Source organism: Symphalangus syndactylus, chromosome 11 (genome assembly GCF_028878055.3).
Source record: "Symphalangus syndactylus isolate Jambi chromosome 11, NHGRI_mSymSyn1-v2.1_pri, whole genome shotgun sequence".
NCBI lineage: Eukaryota > Metazoa > Chordata > Mammalia > Primates > Hylobatidae > Symphalangus > Symphalangus syndactylus.
The window spans coordinates 58,596,593-58,615,890 of NC_072433.2; the positions used below are offsets into that span (position 1 = coordinate 58,596,593).

General features: G+C 46.6%; 1 protein-coding gene across 2 annotated transcripts in view; it reads right to left on the reverse strand.

Annotated features, from left to right (window-relative positions):
• Positions 1-17,836: 17,836 nt before the first annotated feature.
• LCMT1 (leucine carboxyl methyltransferase 1) overlaps positions 17,837-19,298 on the reverse strand; it is a 67,614-nt gene continuing 66,152 nt past the window's right edge. For both annotated transcript variants that reach the window (XM_055297936.2, XM_055297935.2), the window contains one exon: positions 17,837-18,067. In XM_055297936.2, the coding sequence (XP_055153911.1) occupies positions 18,045-18,067 (23 nt within the window). In that variant the 3' untranslated portion in view covers positions 17,837-18,044. The remainder of the gene's footprint in view (positions 18,068-19,298) is intronic.

Sequence of the window (19,298 nt, forward strand, 5' to 3'; positions counted from 1 at the left end):
ATGCTTCCAATCCCCATTGGTGGGAAGTGCAGCCTTACTGGGTGAAAATTTGGAAAGCACTTTTCAAAATGTAAAAGGTACCTCTCTCTGACACAGCAATCCCATTGCTAAAATTTCCTGTAACAGGTATTCAAAGGTTACCTGTTGTAGCATTGTACATAAAAGCATGAAAACCTGAAATTATTGAAATAATCATTAACAGTTAAATGTATTCTGCTACATTGAAATAAAGAAATACCATGTAGCTGATAAAAAATAAGTAGATCCATACGTACTCACATGGAAAGATCTCCAAAATGTTTGGGCTGTGTTTTGTTTTGTCTTCAGACAGGATCTCACTGTCACCCAGACTGGAGTGGAGTGGCACGATCACGGCTCCTTGCAGCCTTGACCGCTCCAGGCTCAGGTGATCCTCCCACTTCAGCCTCCCAAGTAGCTGAGTCTACAGGCATGCACCACCATGCCTGGCTCATTTTTGTATTTTTATGTAGAGATGGGGTCTCACTATGTTGCCCAGGCTGGTTGGAACTTCTGGGCTCAAGCAATCTGCCCACCTCAGCTTCCCAAAGTGTTGGGATTACAGGTGTGCAAAATATTTTATTAGGTGAAAAAAGTAAGGTTAAGTATAGTGTCTAGGGCATGAGCACTTTTGGGCAAAAATTTTAAAGGGTATATTTGTATGTGTTTGTGTTGTAGTTGCAAAGAATGTAATTTACGGTATATTATAAACACCATAGTTTTTGTTTGTTTTGTTTTGTTGAGATGGAGTCTCCCTCTGTTGCCCAGGCTGGAGTGCAGTGGCGCAATCTCGGCTCACCGCAACCTCTGCCTCCTGGGTTCAAGTGATTCTCCTGCCTCAGCCTCCCAAGTAGCTGGGATTATAGGCACGCACCACCATGCCCGGCTAATTTTTGTATTTTTAGGAGAGACAGGGTTTCACCATGTTGGCCAGACTGGTCTCGAACTACTGACCCCAAAGTGATCTGCCCGCCTTGGCCTCCCAAAATGTTACGATTACCGGCATGAACCACCATGACCAGCCAACACCATAGTTTTAAGTTAAAACTATTAATATCATTCTTTTGAAGATACACAATAAAATGCAAATACCATAGCAATGTTCATATCTACCCGATATCTATTTTATTTTTTTAGACTTCCCATATTGTATTAAAATTAAATGTTCTAAAAAAATCCAAATGTGACCAGGCGCAGTGGCTCATGCCTGTAATCCCAGCACTTTGGGAGGCTGAGGCAGGCGTATCACGAGGTCAGGAGATTGAGACCATCGTGGCTAACACGGTGAAACCCCGACTCTACTAAAAATACAAAAAAAATAGCTGGGTATGGTGGCGGGCACCTGTAGTCCCAGCTATTCAGGAGGCTGTGGCAGGAAAATGGTGTGAACCCGGGAGGTGGAGCTTGCAGTGAGCCAAGATCGCTCCACAGCACTCCAGCCTGGGCGACAGAGCAAGACTCCGACTCAAAAAAAAAAAAAGGAAAAATCCAAATGTAATAGAAAAATGCAATCACAAAGGTAACTTTGAACAAACATTTCTGAATAATTCTGTATTCTAACTTATGAGTACAAGAAAATGTTGGTATGCTATTTGTACTTTTTTTTAATTTGAGACGGAGTCTCGCTCTGTCACCCAGGCTGGAGTAAAGTGGTGCAATCTCGTCTCACTACACTCTGCCTGCCAGGTTCAAGCCATTCTCCTGCCTCAGCCTCCTGAGTAGCTGGGGCTACAGGCGCGTGCCACCACACCCGGCTAATTTTTGTATTTTTAGTAGAGACGGGATTTCACCATATTGGTCAGGCTGGTCTCAAGCTCCTGACCTCATGATCTGCCTACCTCAAGCCTCCCAAAGTGATGGGATTACAGGCGTCAGCCACTGTGCCCAGCCGCCTGGCTAATTTTTGTATTTTTTAGTACAGACGGTTTCAACATGTTGGCCAGGTTGGTCTCGAACTCCTGACTTCAAGTGATCCACCCACCCTGGCTTCCCAAAGTGCTGGGATTACAGGCGTGAGCCACCACTCCCGGTTCAGTCCTTCCAGATTTTCTAATTCCACTCTTTCATTAAATCCAGCTTCCCAGAGCTAAATAATCAGACTGCATTGCTTTGGCCTCATAGAATCACCTTCATGGAATTTCACTTCAGCATTAAGTCATTAGTTGCTTCCAGGGACACTGGACCATCAGCTACAAACCCAGGTCCACAAACATGAGAATCACAGGGATCTCATTGAGGGTGTTTGGGAGAAGCTTCCCCAGGGTCTCCTGCAGGAACAGCTGTGCCTCTCTTGAGCACGTGGCTGGCTGTAATTTTATGGAAACTGAATCACGTCTCAATCCTTGAGAGGGAGGACTTGGGGGAAGTCAAATTTATGGCCCACTTCCAGCATCTGTGCGAGACAATAAAATGTGCATATCCGTGGGCTAATATAACTCCTGGCATTTAAAACAAAACAAAACAAAACAAACAAACAAAAAAAACCTCATGTTCCAACTTCCCTAAGCATTTAATTGTTTTTTTTTTCTATTACATAGTTTTTTTGTTTGTTTCTTTGTTTTGTTTTGAGACAGTCTCGCTCTGTTGCCAGGCTGGAGTGCAGTGGCACAATCTCAGCTCACTGCAACCTCCGCCTCCCGGGTTCAAGTGATTTTCCTGCTTCAGCCTCCTGGGTAGCTGGGATTACAGGCAGTAGCCACCACCCCCGGCTAATTTTTTGTATTTTTAGTAGAGATGGGGTTTCACCATGTTGGCCAGGATGGTGTCGATCTCCTGACCTTGTGATCTGCCCGCCTCAGCCTCCCAAAATGCTAAGATTACAGGAGGAGCCACCATGCCCAGCCTGTTGCTGTAGTTTTATCAGGTGTCTCAATTCCCCTTGTAGAACAAGGAGGGATATAAAGAAATAAACCAAAATATAAATATATCTCCTGCCCATAACGGATACTTTATTCATGATCAGATATCCACTCCTCCCACCCAAAAATGAAAGGCATAAAAGCCTCTAAGATGGGATCCCTTGAGTCAGGAGTTTGAGGATGCAGAAAGCTGTGATTACGCCACCGCACTCCAGCCTGGGTGAGAGAGTGAGACCCCGTCTCTTAAGAAAACAAAACAAAAAATAACAATAAGATGAAAAAATATCGTTTGACCCTGCCTCAAACTTCATAAATTTTCTGATGTTATAGAAACCTATTCTTAGCTGGGCACAGTGGCTCACGCCTGCAATCCCAGCACTTTCGAAGGCCAAGGCGGGCAGATCACTTGAGGTCAGGAGTTTGAGACCAGCCTGGTCAATATGGTGAAACCCCATCTCTACTAATTATACAAAAATTAGTTGGGCATGATGGTTGGCACCTGTCATTCCAGCTACTTGGGAGACTGAGGCAGGAGAATCGCTTGAACCTGGGAGGAGGAGGTTGGGGTGAGCTGAGACTGCACCACTGCATTCCAGCCTGGGTGACAGAGGGAGACTCTGTCTCAAAACAAAACAAAACAAAACCAAACAAAACACAGAACAAACCAATTCTCTGCACACTACAGCAAACACAACCAAAATGACTTCACACTGGGTAGCCGATGATCTAAAAGTTTTGTGTATTTTGCCCATCTTGTATTATAAAAGCTCGAAAGCCAGATATTCTATTTCCCACCATCTCTTCCAAATAGATTTAGTTCCAGGGTTGCCAGATTTAGCCAAAAAAAAAAAAAAAAAAAATACAAACACCCAGTTAATTTGAATTTCAGGTAAACAACACATAACATTTTTAGTGTAAGTATATTGCAAATTTCAGGTAAACAACACATTATTTCTTTAGTGTATGTATGTGCCAAATATTACATGGGTCCTAGTTATATATTTTTTAATTATGTGTTCTTTACTGAAATTCTATTTAACTGGGCATCCTGTATTTCATTTGGCAACCCTACCCAGTTCTTAGCATGAGATACAGAGGGAAGTCTATTAGACATATTTGGGAACAATTTTTATTCTGGATAAAATAGAGATTACTGAAAAAAAAAAAAGACCCATCTTTTTTCCTGCCATGAATGCAGTTGTGATGCCTGGCACTCTGGGAGCTACTTTGTGATCATGAGGCAACAAGCTGAAGATGAAAAGTCAACATGCTGGCCAGGTGCAGTGGCTCACCCCTGTAATCCCAGCACTTTGGGAGGCCGAGGCAGGTGGATCACTTAAAGCCAGCAGTTCAAGACCAGCCTTACCAACAGGGTGAAATCCCATCTCTACTGAAAAGTAAAACAAAACAAAACAAAACAAAAAAACAACGAAAATTAGCTGGGCATGATGACGCATGCCTATAATCCCAGCTACTCAGGAAGCTGAGGCACTTGAATCATGTTTCAATCCTTGAGAGGACCTGGGGGAAGTCAAATTTGTGGCCTACTTCCAGCATCTGTGCGAGACAATAAAATGTGCACATCTGTGGGTAATATAACTCACAGATTATATTAGGGAGGCAGAGGTTGCAGTGAGTGAATATCACGCCACTGCACTCCAGCCTGGGCGAGAGAGTGAGACCCTGTCTCCAAAAAAAGAAAAAAAGTCAACATGCCAAGGAAGACAGAGCAGAAGGCATGAATCCAAGCCCTTGGTGGCATTCATCAATTAATGGCATATTCCTGAAACCATTTAGATAGTGCATTTCAAAAGCCTCACTAAGAACTGTAAGACTTTTGAGGAGATGGTCATTCTTCATCAACAGCATCAAGGGGTGCCCAGAAAAGGAGAAACAAGCCAATCTGACAAATGGGAAGAAATGAGACCCCACACCTTCATGTGATGGTGGTGCTAGGGGAAAAGAAAAAGATTTTATGTGCTATTTAGGGCAGGGAGAAAGGAGACACATATAACATAGCAGTCAAAAGCACAGGCTCTAAAGCCAACCTGCCTGGTTTCAAATTCAGTTCCATCATTGACTGGCTGTACGACCTTGGACAAATTACACAATTTCCACATACCCTTATTTCCTCATGTTTAAAATGAGAATAAGGCTAGGCACAGTGACTCACGCCTGTAATCCCAACACTTTGGGAGGCCAAAGCAAGAGGACTGTGTGAGCCCAGGAGTTCAAGACAAACCTGGGCAACACGGTGAGACCCCATCTATACAAAATATAAAAAATTAGCTAGGCATGGTGGCATATGCCTTTAGTCCTAGCTAATTAGACTTGGGAGGCTGAGGTGGGAGGATCCGTTGAGCCCAAAGTGGTTGCAGTGAGCTGCGATTATGCCACTGCACTCCAACATGGGTGACAGGAGTGTGGCCCGGTCTCAAAAAAAAAAAAAAAATGAGGATAAAAACAAACTGACATAGAGTTGTTATAGGGACAGAATAAATTAACAAAAGCAATTAGAAGCACAAATATGCAATTGGTTAGTAATGACGGAAGACACAGGTATACGGGCGTGCTCTCTGGCGAATGCTAATCCATCTGCCTAGGGGACTTTGTGTGACAGTCTCAGGAAAGCTTCCTTGGCCAGCCTAAATAGATAAGCTGCTTCTTTTTTTTCTTTTTCTCTTTCTTTGAGACAGAGTCTTGCTCTGTTGCCCAGGCTGGAGTGCAGTGATGCAATCTCAGTTCACTGAGAGCTCAACCTCCGCTTCCTGGGTTCAAGTGATTCTCGTGCCTCAGCCTCCTGAGTACCTGGGAGGACAGGTGTGCATCACCATGCTGCGCTAAGGCTAGTTTTGTTGTTGGTGGTGGTGGTGTTGTTGTTTTTGAGGCAGAGTCTCACTCTATCGCCAGGCTGGAGTGCAGTGGCGCAATCTTGGCTCACTGCAACCTCCACCTCCCGGGTTCAAGCAACTCTTCTGCCTCAGCCTCCAGAGTAGCTGGGACTACAGGCACGTGCCACCATGCCTAGCTAATTTTTGTATTTTTGTAGAGATAGAGTTTTACCATGTTGGCCAGGATGGTCTCGATCTCTTGACCTCATGATCCGTCTGCCTCGGCCTCCCAGAGTGCTGGTATTACAAGCGTAAGCCACCACGCCCGGCCTAATTTTCATTTTTTTTTTTTTTTAATAGAGACAGGGTTTCACCATGTTGGCCTGGCTGGTCTCGAACTCCTGACCTCAAGTGATCTGCCCGCTTTGGCCTCCTAAAGTGCTGGGATTACAGGCATGAGCCACTGCACCCAGCCAATAAGCTGCTTTTGTTAGGTGAATCCAGGGTTTTCCCACATAAAGGTTGCCATACCTTACAGTAAGGCATATTTAACCGTCCTTCTCCAAAAGAATGAAAGCTCCTTAAGGGCATATGTCATGTCTGTCTTGCTTATACAGTAGGTGCTTATCTTTCATTGAATAAAATAATAAAATAATGAAAGGAGCCAGGTGCGGTGGCTCACACCTGTAATCCCAGCACTTTGGGAGGCCAAGGCAGGCGGATTGCCTGAGGTCAGGAGTTCAAGACCACCCTGGCCAACATGGTGAAACCCCGTCTGTACTAAAAATACAAAAATTAGCTGGGTGTGCTGGCCCACACCTGTAATCCCAGCTACTCGGGAGGCTGAGGTGGGAGAATTGCTTGAACCTGGGAGGCAGAGGTTGCAGTGAGCTGAGATCACGCCACTGCACTCCAGCCTGGGCGACAGAGCAAGACTCCATCTCGAGGAAAAAAAAAAAAAATGAAAGGGTCAAGGAAGTTTGCATTTGGAGTGGGCTTTGAAGGTGGGCAGAGTTGCATGCATGAACTCTGGGGAAAGCACAGGCCAGGGAGAGAGGCCAGCATTAGATACAGCCTGGTGGCACCTGGTTTGTTGACTAGAAAATAAGACTACATGTAGGATGAGGCCCAATCACGGAGCATCTTCCTTGCCTTGTTAAGAGTTGGGCGTTCAGGCATTAAGCAAAGAGGCAGCTTTGACAGTCTTTAGTCACAGGAATGATGTGCTCAGGGCTTCAAGGGACAGGTTTGTGGTCTACAGGAATGCAGGAGGCTGAGAACAAAGGCCAAAAAGATTCTGTGTGAGACAGAAGAAGACTGAGTCCGGGTGGCAGCAGTACAGTAGAGACAGATATGATAAACACGCTGATTGAGGAAAAGGAACCGAACATGGCCTCCTAGCCAGTGAGGAGAATGAGGAGAAGCAAGGAGTCGATGACTCTGAGGATGCTGAGTGGAGTGGAGGTCCTGCTGGGAAGGAATTCAGAGCTCATTAAAGAAGAGCTATTTAGGGCCAGGCGCGGTGGCTCACGCCTGTAATCCCAGCACTTTGGGAGGCCAAGGAGATGGATCACCTGAGGTCAGGAGTTTGAGACCAACCTGGCCAACATGGCAAGACCTCATCTCTGCTAAAAATGCAAAAATTAGCTGGATGTGGTGACTCATGCCTGTAATTCCAGCTACTCAGAGGTTGAGGCAAGAGAATCGCTTGAACCTGCGAAGCGGAGGCTGCAGTGAGCTGAGACTATACCACTGCACTCCAGCCTGGGTGACAGAGCAAAACTCCGTCTCAAAAAAAAAAAAAAAAAGAAAAGAAAAGTTATTTAGGAGAGGGGGAAAGATGTATTTGGTGTTAGAAATGTTGAGTTTGAGAAGCTGGTGAGTCACCTAAGAGGAGATTAAGATAGGCTCCTGGGAACTCCCTCTAGGAGACATCAGACTTTTCTCTCTGTTTGGTTAATTAGGGTTAAGATCAAGGTTTCAGGCCGGCCGCAGTGGCTCACACCTGTAATCCCAGCACTTTGGGAGGCCAAAGCGGGTAGATTACCGGAGGTCAGCAGTTCGAGGCCAGCCTGGTCAACATGGAGAAACCCCATCTCTACTAAAAATACAAAAATTAGCTCGGCATGGTGGCGCTTGCCTGTAATCCCAGCTACTAGGGAGGCTGAGGTGGGAGGATTGCTTGAACCCGAGAGGCAGAGGTAGCAGTGAGCTGAGATTGTGCCGCTGCACTCCACCCTGGGTGACAGAGCAGGACTCTGTCTCAAAGAAAAAAAAAAAAAAGATCAAAGTCTCAGATAAGCTTTGAAGTCTGAAGCCTATGGTGAGAACAGCTAGAGAGAAGATGAATAAGGAAACAGAGGACAGGAACAACAGTGTGAATAAACTGGACCTAACAGACATGTGCAGGACACTCCACACACATGCAGCGAATGCACGTTTAATTAATACCAATTTTTCTCAAACTAATTCAAAAGAAGAAAAAGGAGGAAACACTTCCTAACTGATTCTATAAGCATAGCCCCAGTACCAAAGCTAGATGAAGACCCTGGAAGAAGATTACAGACTAGTATCTCATATAAAGATTGAGGCCGGTGAGGAGCGCCTCTGCCCGGCCACCCCATCTGGGAAGAAGTGAAGAGCGCCTCTGCTCGGCCACCCATCGTCTGGGAAGTGAGGAGCGCCTCTGCCCGGCCGCCCCGTCTGGGAAGTGAAGAGCGCCTCTGCTCGGCCACCTATCGTCTGGGAAGTGAGGAGCGCCTCTGCCCGGCCGCCCCGTCTGGGAAGTGAAGAGCGCCTCAGCCCGGCCACCCATCGTCTGGGAAGTGAGGAGCGCCTCTGCCCGGCCGCCCCGTCTGGGAAGTGAAGAGCGCCTCTGCCCGGCCGCCCCGTCTGGGAAGTGAGGAGCACCTCTGCCCGGACGCCCCGTCTGGGAAGAAGTGAGGAGCGCCTCTGCCCGGCCGCCCCGTCTGGGAAGTGAGGAGCGCCTCTGCCCGGCTGCCCCGTCTGGGAAGTGAGGAGCGCCTCTGCCCGGCTGCCCCGTCTGGGAAGAGTGAGGAGCCCCTCTGCCCGGCCGCCCCATCTGGGAAGAAGTGAGGAGCCCCTCTGCCCGGCCGCCCTGTCTGGGAAGAAGTGAGGAGCGCCTCTGCCCAGCCACCCCGTCTGGGAAGTGAGGAGCGCCTCTGCCCGGTTGCCCCGTCTGGGATGTGGGGAGCGCCTCTGCCCGACCGCCCCATCTGGGAGGTCTACCACGGAGGCCAGAAGCAATGTGGGGGCTGGACGTGTTGGCTCATGCCTGTAGTCCCAGCACTCTGGGAGGCTGAGGCGGGTCGATCACTTGTGGCTAGGAGTTCGAGACCATCCTGGCCAACATGGCGAAACATGAAAAATACAACAGACAAACCAACCAACCAACCCAGCAACAACAAAACAGGTCTACCCTGGAGTCATACTCTAATTTTTTCTATTTTCCTCCCTTTCTGATCCTTTATCCCACTTTCTTTTTCTTCCTCTTCCTTCTTCTTCTTCTTTGTCAAATAGAGGATTGAGTTATTATCATTGATCCATACAAAGTCCCTCTCTCATTTATTTTCATTAATTCCCACTCCCCATTTCTATTCCCCGTCTTCCCATGTGCAACCTTCCTAATATGTTTGATAATGCATCTTTTTGTTTGTATGTATTTTTAGAAAATGTTTATTGTTTTGTGTGCAAAAAAATTAAAAAAAAAAAAAGAAAAAAAAAAAAGATTGAGGCCGGGTGCAGTTGCTCACGCCTGTAATCCCAGCAGCACTTTGGGAGGCTGAGGCAGGTGGATCATTTGAGATCAGGAGTTCAAGACCAGCCTAGCCAACATGGTGAAACCCCGTCTCTACTAAAAATACAAAAGTTGGCCAGGCGTGGTGGCTCACGCCTGTAATCCCAGCACTTTGGGAGGCCAAGGCGGGTGGATCACAAGATCAGGAGTTTGAGACTAGCCTGGCCAACATAGTGAAACCCCGTCTCTACTAAAAATAGAAAAAATTAGCCAGGCGTAGTGGCGGACGCCTGTAATTCCAGCTACTCAGGAGGCTGAGGCAGGAGAATCGCTTGAACCTAGGAGGCAGAGGTTGCAGTGAGCCAAGATCGTGCCATTGCACTCCAGCCTGGGCGACAAAAGTGAAACTCCATCTCAAAAAAAAAAAAAAAAAAAAAATTAGCTGGGTGTGGTGGTGCATGCCTGTAATCCCAGCTACTCAGGAGGCTGAGGCACGAGAATCGCTTGAACCTGGAAGGTGGAGGTTGCAGTGAACAAGATTGTGTCACTGCACTCCAGCCTGGGCAACAGAGCGAGACTCTGTCTCAAAAAAGAAAAGATCGTTTCTAGGCTGGTTGTGTTGACTCAAGCCTGTAATGCCAGTACTTTGGGACGCTGAGGCAGGCAGATTGCTTGAGTCCAGGAGTTTGAGACCAGCCTGGGTGACATGATGAAACCTCATCTCTACAGAAAAAATATCAAAAAAAGCCAGGCATGGTGGCAACACGCCTGTCATCCAGCCACTGAAGAGGCTGAGGTGGAAAGATCACTTGAGCTAGGGAGTTGGAGGCTGCAGTGAGCCGTGATCAAGCCACTGAACTCCACGCTGAGCGACAGAGTGAGACCTTGTCTCAACAACAATAATAAAAAAGACGGATACAAAAATCCTCAACGAAAATTCTAGAAAACTGTCGCTCAGCGTGGAGTTCAGTGGCTTGATCACAGCCCACTGCAGCCTCCAGCTCCCTAGCTCAAGTGATCTTTCCACCTCAGCCTCTTCAGTGGCTGGATGACAGGCGTGTTGCCACCATGCCTGGCTTTTTTTGGTATTCTAACAAACTGAACTCGGCAGCATATTACAAGAATTATATGCCATTACCAAGTGGAATTATTCCTGGAGTGGCCCAATGTACAAAAATCAACCCATGTAATATACCACATTAACCAAAGGGGAAAAAAAAACCATGCACACAATCATCTCAATTGATATAAACAAAAATTTGAGAAAACTTACATCCTTTCATGATTAAAAAAGCACTCAAGAAAATTAGAAATAGGAAATTAATTCAATATAATAAAGACTCTTTATTTATTTGTGAGGCAGGATTTTGCTATGTTGTCCAGGCTGGAGGGCAGTGGCATGATCATTACTCACTGTAACCTCAAACTCCTGGGCTGAAGCTATCATCCTGCCTCAGCCTCCAAGTAGCTAGGCATGCACCACCATGCCCAGCTAATTTTTTAGTTTTTTGTAAACAAAGAGTCTTCCTATGTTGCCCAGACTGGTCTCAAACTCTTGACCTCAAGCAATCCTCCCACCTCAGCCTCCCAAACTGCTGGGATTACAGGCAGGAGCCACCATACACAACCTGACCATATAAAAAAACCCACAGCTAATATCATACTCAACAACGAAAGACTAAAACCTTTTTCTCCAATAGCAGGAATAAGACAAGGATATCCACTTTTTACTGCTTCTATTCAATATCGTATTGAAGGTAGACAGAGAAATTGTGCAAGAAAAACAAAGAGAAGGCATCCAAAATGGCACAGAAGTAACATTATGTCTGTCATGATCTTATATATAAGAAATTCAGGCTGGGCGTGGTGGCTCATGCCTATAATTCCAGCACTTTGGGAGGCCAAGGCAGGCGGATCACCTGAGGTCAGGAGTTTGAGACCAGTCTGGCCAACATGGTGAAACCCCGTCTCTACTGGAAATACAAAAATTAGCTGGATGTGGTGTTGTGCACCTGTAGTCCCAGCTACTCAGGAGGCTGAGGCAGGAGAATTGCTTGAGCCCAGGAGGCGGAGGTTGCAGTAAGCAGAGATCGCACCATTGTACTCCAGCCTGGGCAACAAGAACAAGACTCCATCTCAAAAAAAAAAAAAGAAAGAAAAGAAAAAAAGAACAAATATTGTTCTTTTGAAAGATTTCACGTACAGGAATACGTGAGAGATATTACAGGTTTAGTTCCAGACCATCTCAATAAAGTGAATATCACATGAATTTTTTGGTTTTCCAGTGCATATAAAAGTTATGTTTATGCTATACTGTATTCTATTACGTGTGCAATAGTATTATGTCTTTAAAATGTGTATGCCTTACTTTAAAAATATGTTATTGCTTTAAAAATGCTAATGATCATCTGAGCCTTCAGCAAGTCATCATCTTTTGGCTGGTGGAGAGTCTTGCTTTCATGTCGATGGTTGCTGCCTGAGCAGGCTGGTGGTTACTGAAAGATCAGTGGATGGCTGTGCAGACAACAATGAAGTTTCCCTCACTGGTTGACTCTTCCTTTCCCGAAAGATTTCTCTGTAGCAAGAGAGGCTGTTTTACAGCATTTTATTCACAGTAGAACTTCTTTCAAAATTGGAGTCATGCCGGGCGCGGTGGCTCACGCCTGTAATCCCAGCACTTTGGGAGGCCGAGGCGGGCGGATCACGAGGTCAGGAGATCGAGACCATCCTGGCTAACAGGTGAAACCCCGTCTCTACTAAAAATACAGAAAAATTAGCCAGGCATAGTGGCGGGCGCCTGTAGTCCCAGCTACTTGGGAGGCTGAGGCAGGAGAATGGCGTGAACCTGGGAGGCGGAGCTTGCAGTGAGCCGAGATTGCGCCACTGCACTCCAGCCTGGGCGACAGAGCGAGACTCCGTCTCAAAAAAAAAAAAAAAAAAAAAAAAAAAAAAAAAAAAAAAAAAAAAAAAAAAAAATGGAGTCATTCCTTTTCAACTTTGCTGCTGCTTTATCAACTAAATTTGTGTAACATTCTAAATCCCTTATTGTCATTTCAACAATGTTCACGGCATCTTCAAGGATGTAGGAGTAGATTCTATCTCAAGAAACCACTTTCTTTGCTTATTCATAAGTAGCAATTCCTCATCCGTTAAAGTTTGATCATGAGATCAAAGCAATTCAGTCACATCTTTATGCTCCATTTCTAATTCTAGTTACCTTGCTATTTCCACCACATCTGCAATTCCTTCGCCCACTGAAGTCTTATAAATGCCTCAAAATCATCCATGAGGGCCGGAATCAACTTCATCCAAACTCATTAAAGTTGACGTTTTGACCTCCTCCCATGCATCACTGTTTTGTTGTTGTTGTTGTTTTTGAGACGGAGTCTAGCTCTGTGGCCCAGGCTGGAGCGCAATGGTGTGATCTCGGCTCACTGCAACCTCCGGGTCCCCGGCTCAAGCAATTCTCCTGCCTCAGCCTCCTCAATAGCTGGGATTATAGGCATGTACCACCACACCCGGCTAATTTTTGCATTTTTAGTAGAGAGGGGGGGTTTCACCATGTTGGCCAGGCTGGTCTTGAACTCCTGACCTCAAATGATTCGCCCACCTCGGCCTCCCAAAGTGCTGGGATTACAGGCATGAGCCACCGCGCTCGGCTACTAATGTTCTTAATGGCATCTAGAATGGTGAATCCTTTTCAGGTTTCCAATGTACTTTACCCAGATCCATCAGAGAAACCACTATCTATGGTGGCTATAGCCTTACAAAATGTATTTCTTTTTTTTTTGAGATGGAGTCTCACACTGTCGCCCAGGCTGGAGTGCAGTGGCGCGATCTTGGCTCACTGCGACCTCCTCCTCCTGAGTTCAAGTGATTCTCCTGCCTCAGCCTCCCAAGTAGTTGGGACTACTGCTGCCTGCCACCACGCCCAGCTAATTTTTGTATTTTTACTAGAGACAGGGTTTCACCATATTGGCCAGGCTGGTCTGGAACTCCTGACCTTGTGATCCACCCGCCTCGGCCTTCCAAAGTGCTGGGATTACAAGTGTAAGCCACTGCACCTGGCCTTACAAAATGCATTTCTAAATAGTAAGAGTTGAAAGTCAAAATTACTCCTTGATCTGTAGGGCTGCAGAATGAATGTTGTGTCAGCATGCATGAAAACAGCATTTATCGCCTTGTACATCTCTGTCAGAGTTCTTTGGTGACCAGGTGCAGTGTCAATAAGCAATAATATTTTTAAAGTAATTTTTTTTCCTCAGTAGTAGGTGTCAACAATGGCCTTAAAATACTCAGTAAACCACACTGTAATCAGATGTGCTGTCACCCGGGCTTTGTCGTTCCATTTCTATAGCACACAGATTTGGCACCATTTTTTTTTTTTTGGGACAGAGTCTCACTCTGTCACATAAGCCGGAGTGCAGTGGCACAATCTTGCTTCAGTGCAACCTCCACCTCCCAGGTTCAAGCAATCCTCGTGCCTCAGCCTCCCAAGTAGCTGGGACTACAAGCACGCACCACCACACCCAGCTAATTTTTGTATTTTTTAGTAAAGATGGGGTTTCACCATGTTGGCTAGTTTCGAACTCCTGGCCTCAAGCAATCCGCCTGCCTTGGCATGACCCACTGCACCCAGTGGATTTGGCAAATTCTTAAGGGCCCTAGGATTTTCAGAATGGTAAATAAGCACTGACCTTAACTTAATGTCACCAGCTGCGTTTGATACTAGACATTAAGAAGTCAGGCTTTCCTATGAAGTTTTGAAGCCAGACATTGAATTCTCCTCTCTAGCTGTGGAAGTCCTAGATGACATTCTCTTGCAAGAGAAAGCTGTTTTGCCTACACTGAAAACCTGTTGTTTAGTGTAGCCACCTTCCTTCATCAATGATCTCAGCCGGATCTTCTGGACAACTTGCTTCGGCTTCTACATCAGCACTTGCTGCTTCACCTTGCACTTTTATGTTATGGAGACGGCTTCTTTCCTTAAACCTCAGGAACCAACCTCTGCTAGCTTCCAACTTTTCTTCTGCAGCTTCCTCTCCTCTCTCAGCCTTCACATAATTGAAGAGAGTTAGGGCCTTGCTCTCGATTAGGCTTTGGCTTAAGGGAAGGTTGTGGCTGGTTTGATCTTCTATACAGACCGCTCAAACTTTCTCCGTATCAGTAATAATACAGTTTCGCTTTCTTATCGTTCATGTGTTCACTGGACTAGCACTTTTTCATCTCCTCCAAGAGCTTTTCCTCTGCATTCACAACTTGGCTGTTTGGCTCAAGAGGTCTAGCTTTCGGCCTATCTCAGTTTTTTGTTGTTGTTATTTCTTTTGTTTTTTGGTTTTTTTTGAGAAGGAGTCTCACTCTGTCACCCAGGCTGGAGTGCAGTGGTGCCATCTTGGCTCACTGCAAGCTCCGCCTCCCAGGTTCAAGCGATTCTCCTGCCTCAAACTCCCAAGTAGCTGGGACTACAGGTGCCTGCCACCACACCGGGCTAATTTTTGTACTTTTAGTAGAGATAAGGTTTCACCATGTTGGCCAGGCTGGTCTCAGACTCCTGACCTCAGGTGATCCGCCCACCTCAGCCTCCCAACGTGCTGGGATCACAGGCATGAGCCACTGCGGCCGACCCTACTTCAGCTTTTGACATGCCTTCCTCACTAAGCTTAATCATTTCCAGCTTTGATTTAAAGTGAAAGGCATGTGACTCACATTTGTGACTCTTCCTTTCACTTGAGCACGTAGAGGCCATTGTAGGGTTATTAACTGGCCTAATTTCAGTATCAAATTTGGAATAGGACAGATGGGAGGATCACTTGAACCTGAGTTCAAGACCACCCCTGGCAACATAGGGAGACCCTGTCTCTACAAAAAAATTAAAAAATAGCCAGGCTTGGTGGTGTGTGCCTGTGGTTCAGTTACTCGGGAGGCTGAGGAAGGAGGATCGCTTGAGCCCAAGGAGGTTGAGGCTGCAGAGAGCTATGACTGCACTACTGCACTCCAGCCTGGGAGACAGGGCAAGACCCTTTCTGAAAACAACAAAAAAAAGGAAACATTGTGGGGCCAGGCGCGGTGGCTCACGCCTGTAATCCCAGCACTTTGGGAGGCCGAGGCAGGCGGATCACGAGGTCAGGAGAGAGAGACCATCCTGGCTAACATGGTGAAACCCCGTCTCTACTAAAAATACAAAAAAAATTAGCTGGGCATGGTGGTGGGCGCCTGTAGTCCCAGCTACTCGGGAGGCTGAGGCAGGAGAATGGCGTGAACCCGGGAGGCGGACCTTGCAGTGAGCTGAGATTGTGCCACTGCACTCCAGGCTAGGCAACAGAGCAAGACTCCATCTCAAAAAAAAAAAAAGTAAACATTGTTTCTGGTAATGCTGTACCTATACCAGAGTTCCCCCTTTCCTGTGGTTTTGTGTTCCAAGGTTTCAGTTACCTGAGGTCAGTTGAGGTCCAAAAATAAGTAAGTATAGCTAAGATATTTTCTTTTTTTCCAAGATGGAGTCTTGCTCTGTTGTCCAGGCTGGAGTGCAGTGGCGCAATCTTGGTTCACTGCAACCTCTGCCTCCTGGGTTCAAGCAATTCTCCTGCCTTACAGATGCCTGCCACCAAGCCCGGATATTTTTTTTTTTTGTATTTTCAGTAGATGGGGTTTCACTATGTTGGCCAGGCTGGTCTCGAACTCCTGACCTTGTGATCTGCCCACCTCAGCCTCCCAAAGAGCTGGGATTACAGGCAGGGGGTTTCACCATGTTGGCCAGGCTGGTCTCAAACTCCTGACCTCAAGATCCGCCTGTCTTGGCCTCCCCAAGTGCTGGGATTACAGGCGTGCACCACCGCACCTGGCCAGTTAAGATATCTTCAAAGACCACATTCACATAACCTTAACTATAATTGTTCTTTTTTAAATTGTTGCTAATCTTACTGCACCTAATTTATACAGTTTATCACAGGTATTTATTGATAGGAACACATCCCATCAACTGGCATGCCACTAGAGATGCAGGGCCCACACTCTAGGGGACACTGATTTAAGGATTCTGAATGGTAGAAGAGGGGCTGTTACCTCTCTAGCAGAGGAGAGTGCTGGGGGCTTCTGCAGTGCCGCCCTGCACATGCAGGTTCAGGCTCACAGCACCAGTCACATAACTTAAGAAGTCCCTGTAGACAAGGCCTACCCATCACTCAGGAAGTTCAGCAGACAGGTATGGGACAGGCCTTATGCTTCTGAAATATGAGGTCATCACTCAGGGGCCCTATGAACCTGTCTCATAACTGCACTGACTTCCAATTGTGGCTGTAAGTTTAAGCCCCCAACTTGGTGGCTCAAAACACCACAGTTCAGTCTGGGCACAGTGGCTCATGCCTGTAATCCCAGCACTTTGGGAGGCCAAGGTGGGCGGATCACTTGAGGTCAGGAGTTCATGACCAGCCTGGCCAACATGGTGAAACTCTATCTCCACTAAAAATACAAAAATTAGACAGGCATGATGGTATGCACCTGTAATCCCAGCTACCTGGGAGGCTGAGGCAGAAGAATCACTTGAACCTGGGAGGTGGAGGGTGCAGTGAGCCGAGATTGCGCCACTGCACTCCAAGCTTGGGCAACAGAGCAAGACTCCATCTCCAAAACAAAACAAAACAAAACAAACAAACAAAAAAAACCACCACCACAGATGTATTCTTACAGCTCTGGAGGTGAGAAATCTGAAATCAATTTCTCTGGGCTAACATCAACGTGTTGGCAGGCAGTTCCAGCTGGAGGCCAAGGGAGGGTCTGCTGCTATTGCCCTAGGTAGCATTCCCTGGTTGCCCCTGTTTCTTGTCTGGGCCCCTCTTCCTCTGACTCTGAAGCCTCGTCTGTCCCTCTAATGAGGAAATGAGGACCCTGTGATCACATCAGGCCCACCTGGATAACCCAGGACCACGTCTTCATCTCAAACCCCTAATCCCATTTGCAAAGCCCCTTTGCCACAGAAGGTAACACACACTCACAGGATCTGGGGATCAGGACATGGACACTTTAGGGGCCATTCTTCAGCCTGCCACCATGACCAAGATGAAGGAGGCAACTGAGCAGGCCAGTGTGGCCTGGGCGGAGACAGGAGCCCGAGAAGAGCACTAGCCTCGCATCTGGTGGAGGCCAGGGGTCAGGGTGTGAGGCACAATGTCATGTGCTGTAATGAACAGCATGTGAGGGAGTAGATCCTAAAATGGACTCAAGGTCATGGGCCGGGTGTGACTCACAGGGAGTAAGCCAAGGTCAAAGCAGACTTGGGGTCCTTGGCTTTAGCTAACACAAAGGTGAACTCTGGCTCGCCCAACCCATGGGGCACAGAATGAGCAGTGGCAGCCAGCAGAGGTCCAACCACAGGCGACTGGTGGCAAGTGAGATTTATTTAAACAACGACATGTCAACAGGAACAGGAAGAGGAACGTGTGCGATCATCGTAGTGACCGAGGCTTCTCAAGAGTGTGGGATGAGACCTGCGGAAGAGGCCCGCCTACCGCTCAGGGAGCTCACAGGTCTCCTCCAGGAGGGCAAGTGGCTTCGGCTTCTGGCTCGGCATAAGCCTTCGACAGATTAAGAAGTTATCTCCTTCAGCCCTGAGGGGAGAGACACACAGACACCATTAGGAAACTCTGGTGGCCAGGAACAGAGGCCCCTAGAGGACCACCAGTGACTGGCTCAGGGGCACCAGCCACACTGCTGACCACTGTAGCACCACCCTCCTGCTACATAAAATGAGGCTTCGCAAGGAAACAAAAGGTTGGGCAAGACTGTGTTTATGGGTGGTTTTAAAAGGATTAAGAAAGCATTATAACAGTTTATGGACTGTCTGCAGTTAACGCCAAAAATCTACCCTTTATGTGCTGAACTTTGAGCAAAGGCAGATACAGATCTTCCACACACACAGACAAGCACTGATGTCCCAAAGCAGCCACGGGTCAGTGGGGACAAAATAAATTCCCGACATTAAAATGCTCAATATATTGTTCCTTTGTAAGAACTAGAGTTCACTTAAAAGTATTACAAATAATCTACATTTCCAAAAATATGGAAAAATTAATTCAGCCATAGTGACATAATACAATATTATAAAGCCATTACAATTATGCTCATTGAGCATTTTTAATCGCCAGGGGGAAATGCTAATGTTATAATATTAAATTGAAAACACTTGAAATCAAAGTTGCATAAATATAAAAATTCAACTCAATATAAAAACAAAACACTATTTAGAAATAGAGAGGAAGGGAAAAGTCACAAGAGGTCATCTCTGACTGACAGGCATACAGGTGGATTTTCTTTGTCACACTTTTTAGAAGCTTTCAAGTTTCCTACTAAGAAGTATTTTTTAATATAATTAAGAGGAGGATAATATAAAAATACACCAATAAGTGACTTTTTTTTTTTTCTGGAGACAGAGTCTCGCTCTGTTGCCCAGGCTGGAGTGCAGTGGTTCCATCTCAGCTCACTGCAACTTCTGCCTCCTGGGTTCAAGAGATTCTCCTGCCTCAGCCTCCCAAGTAGATGGGACTACAGGCATGCGCCATCACGCCCAGCTAAATTTTGTATTTTTAGTAGAGACGGGATTTCACCATGTTGGCCAGGCTGGTTTCGAACTCCTGACCTCAGGTGATCCGCCTGCCTTAACCTCCCAAAGTGCTGGGATTACAGGCATGAGCCACTGCGCTCAGTTCACAATAAATGACTTTAAATCCAAAACAAATGTGCAAGCCAGGCACAGTGGCTCATGCCTATAATCCCAGCACTTTGGGAGGCTGAGCCAGGCAGGTCACTTAAGGTCAGGAGTTGGAGACCAGCCTGGCCAAG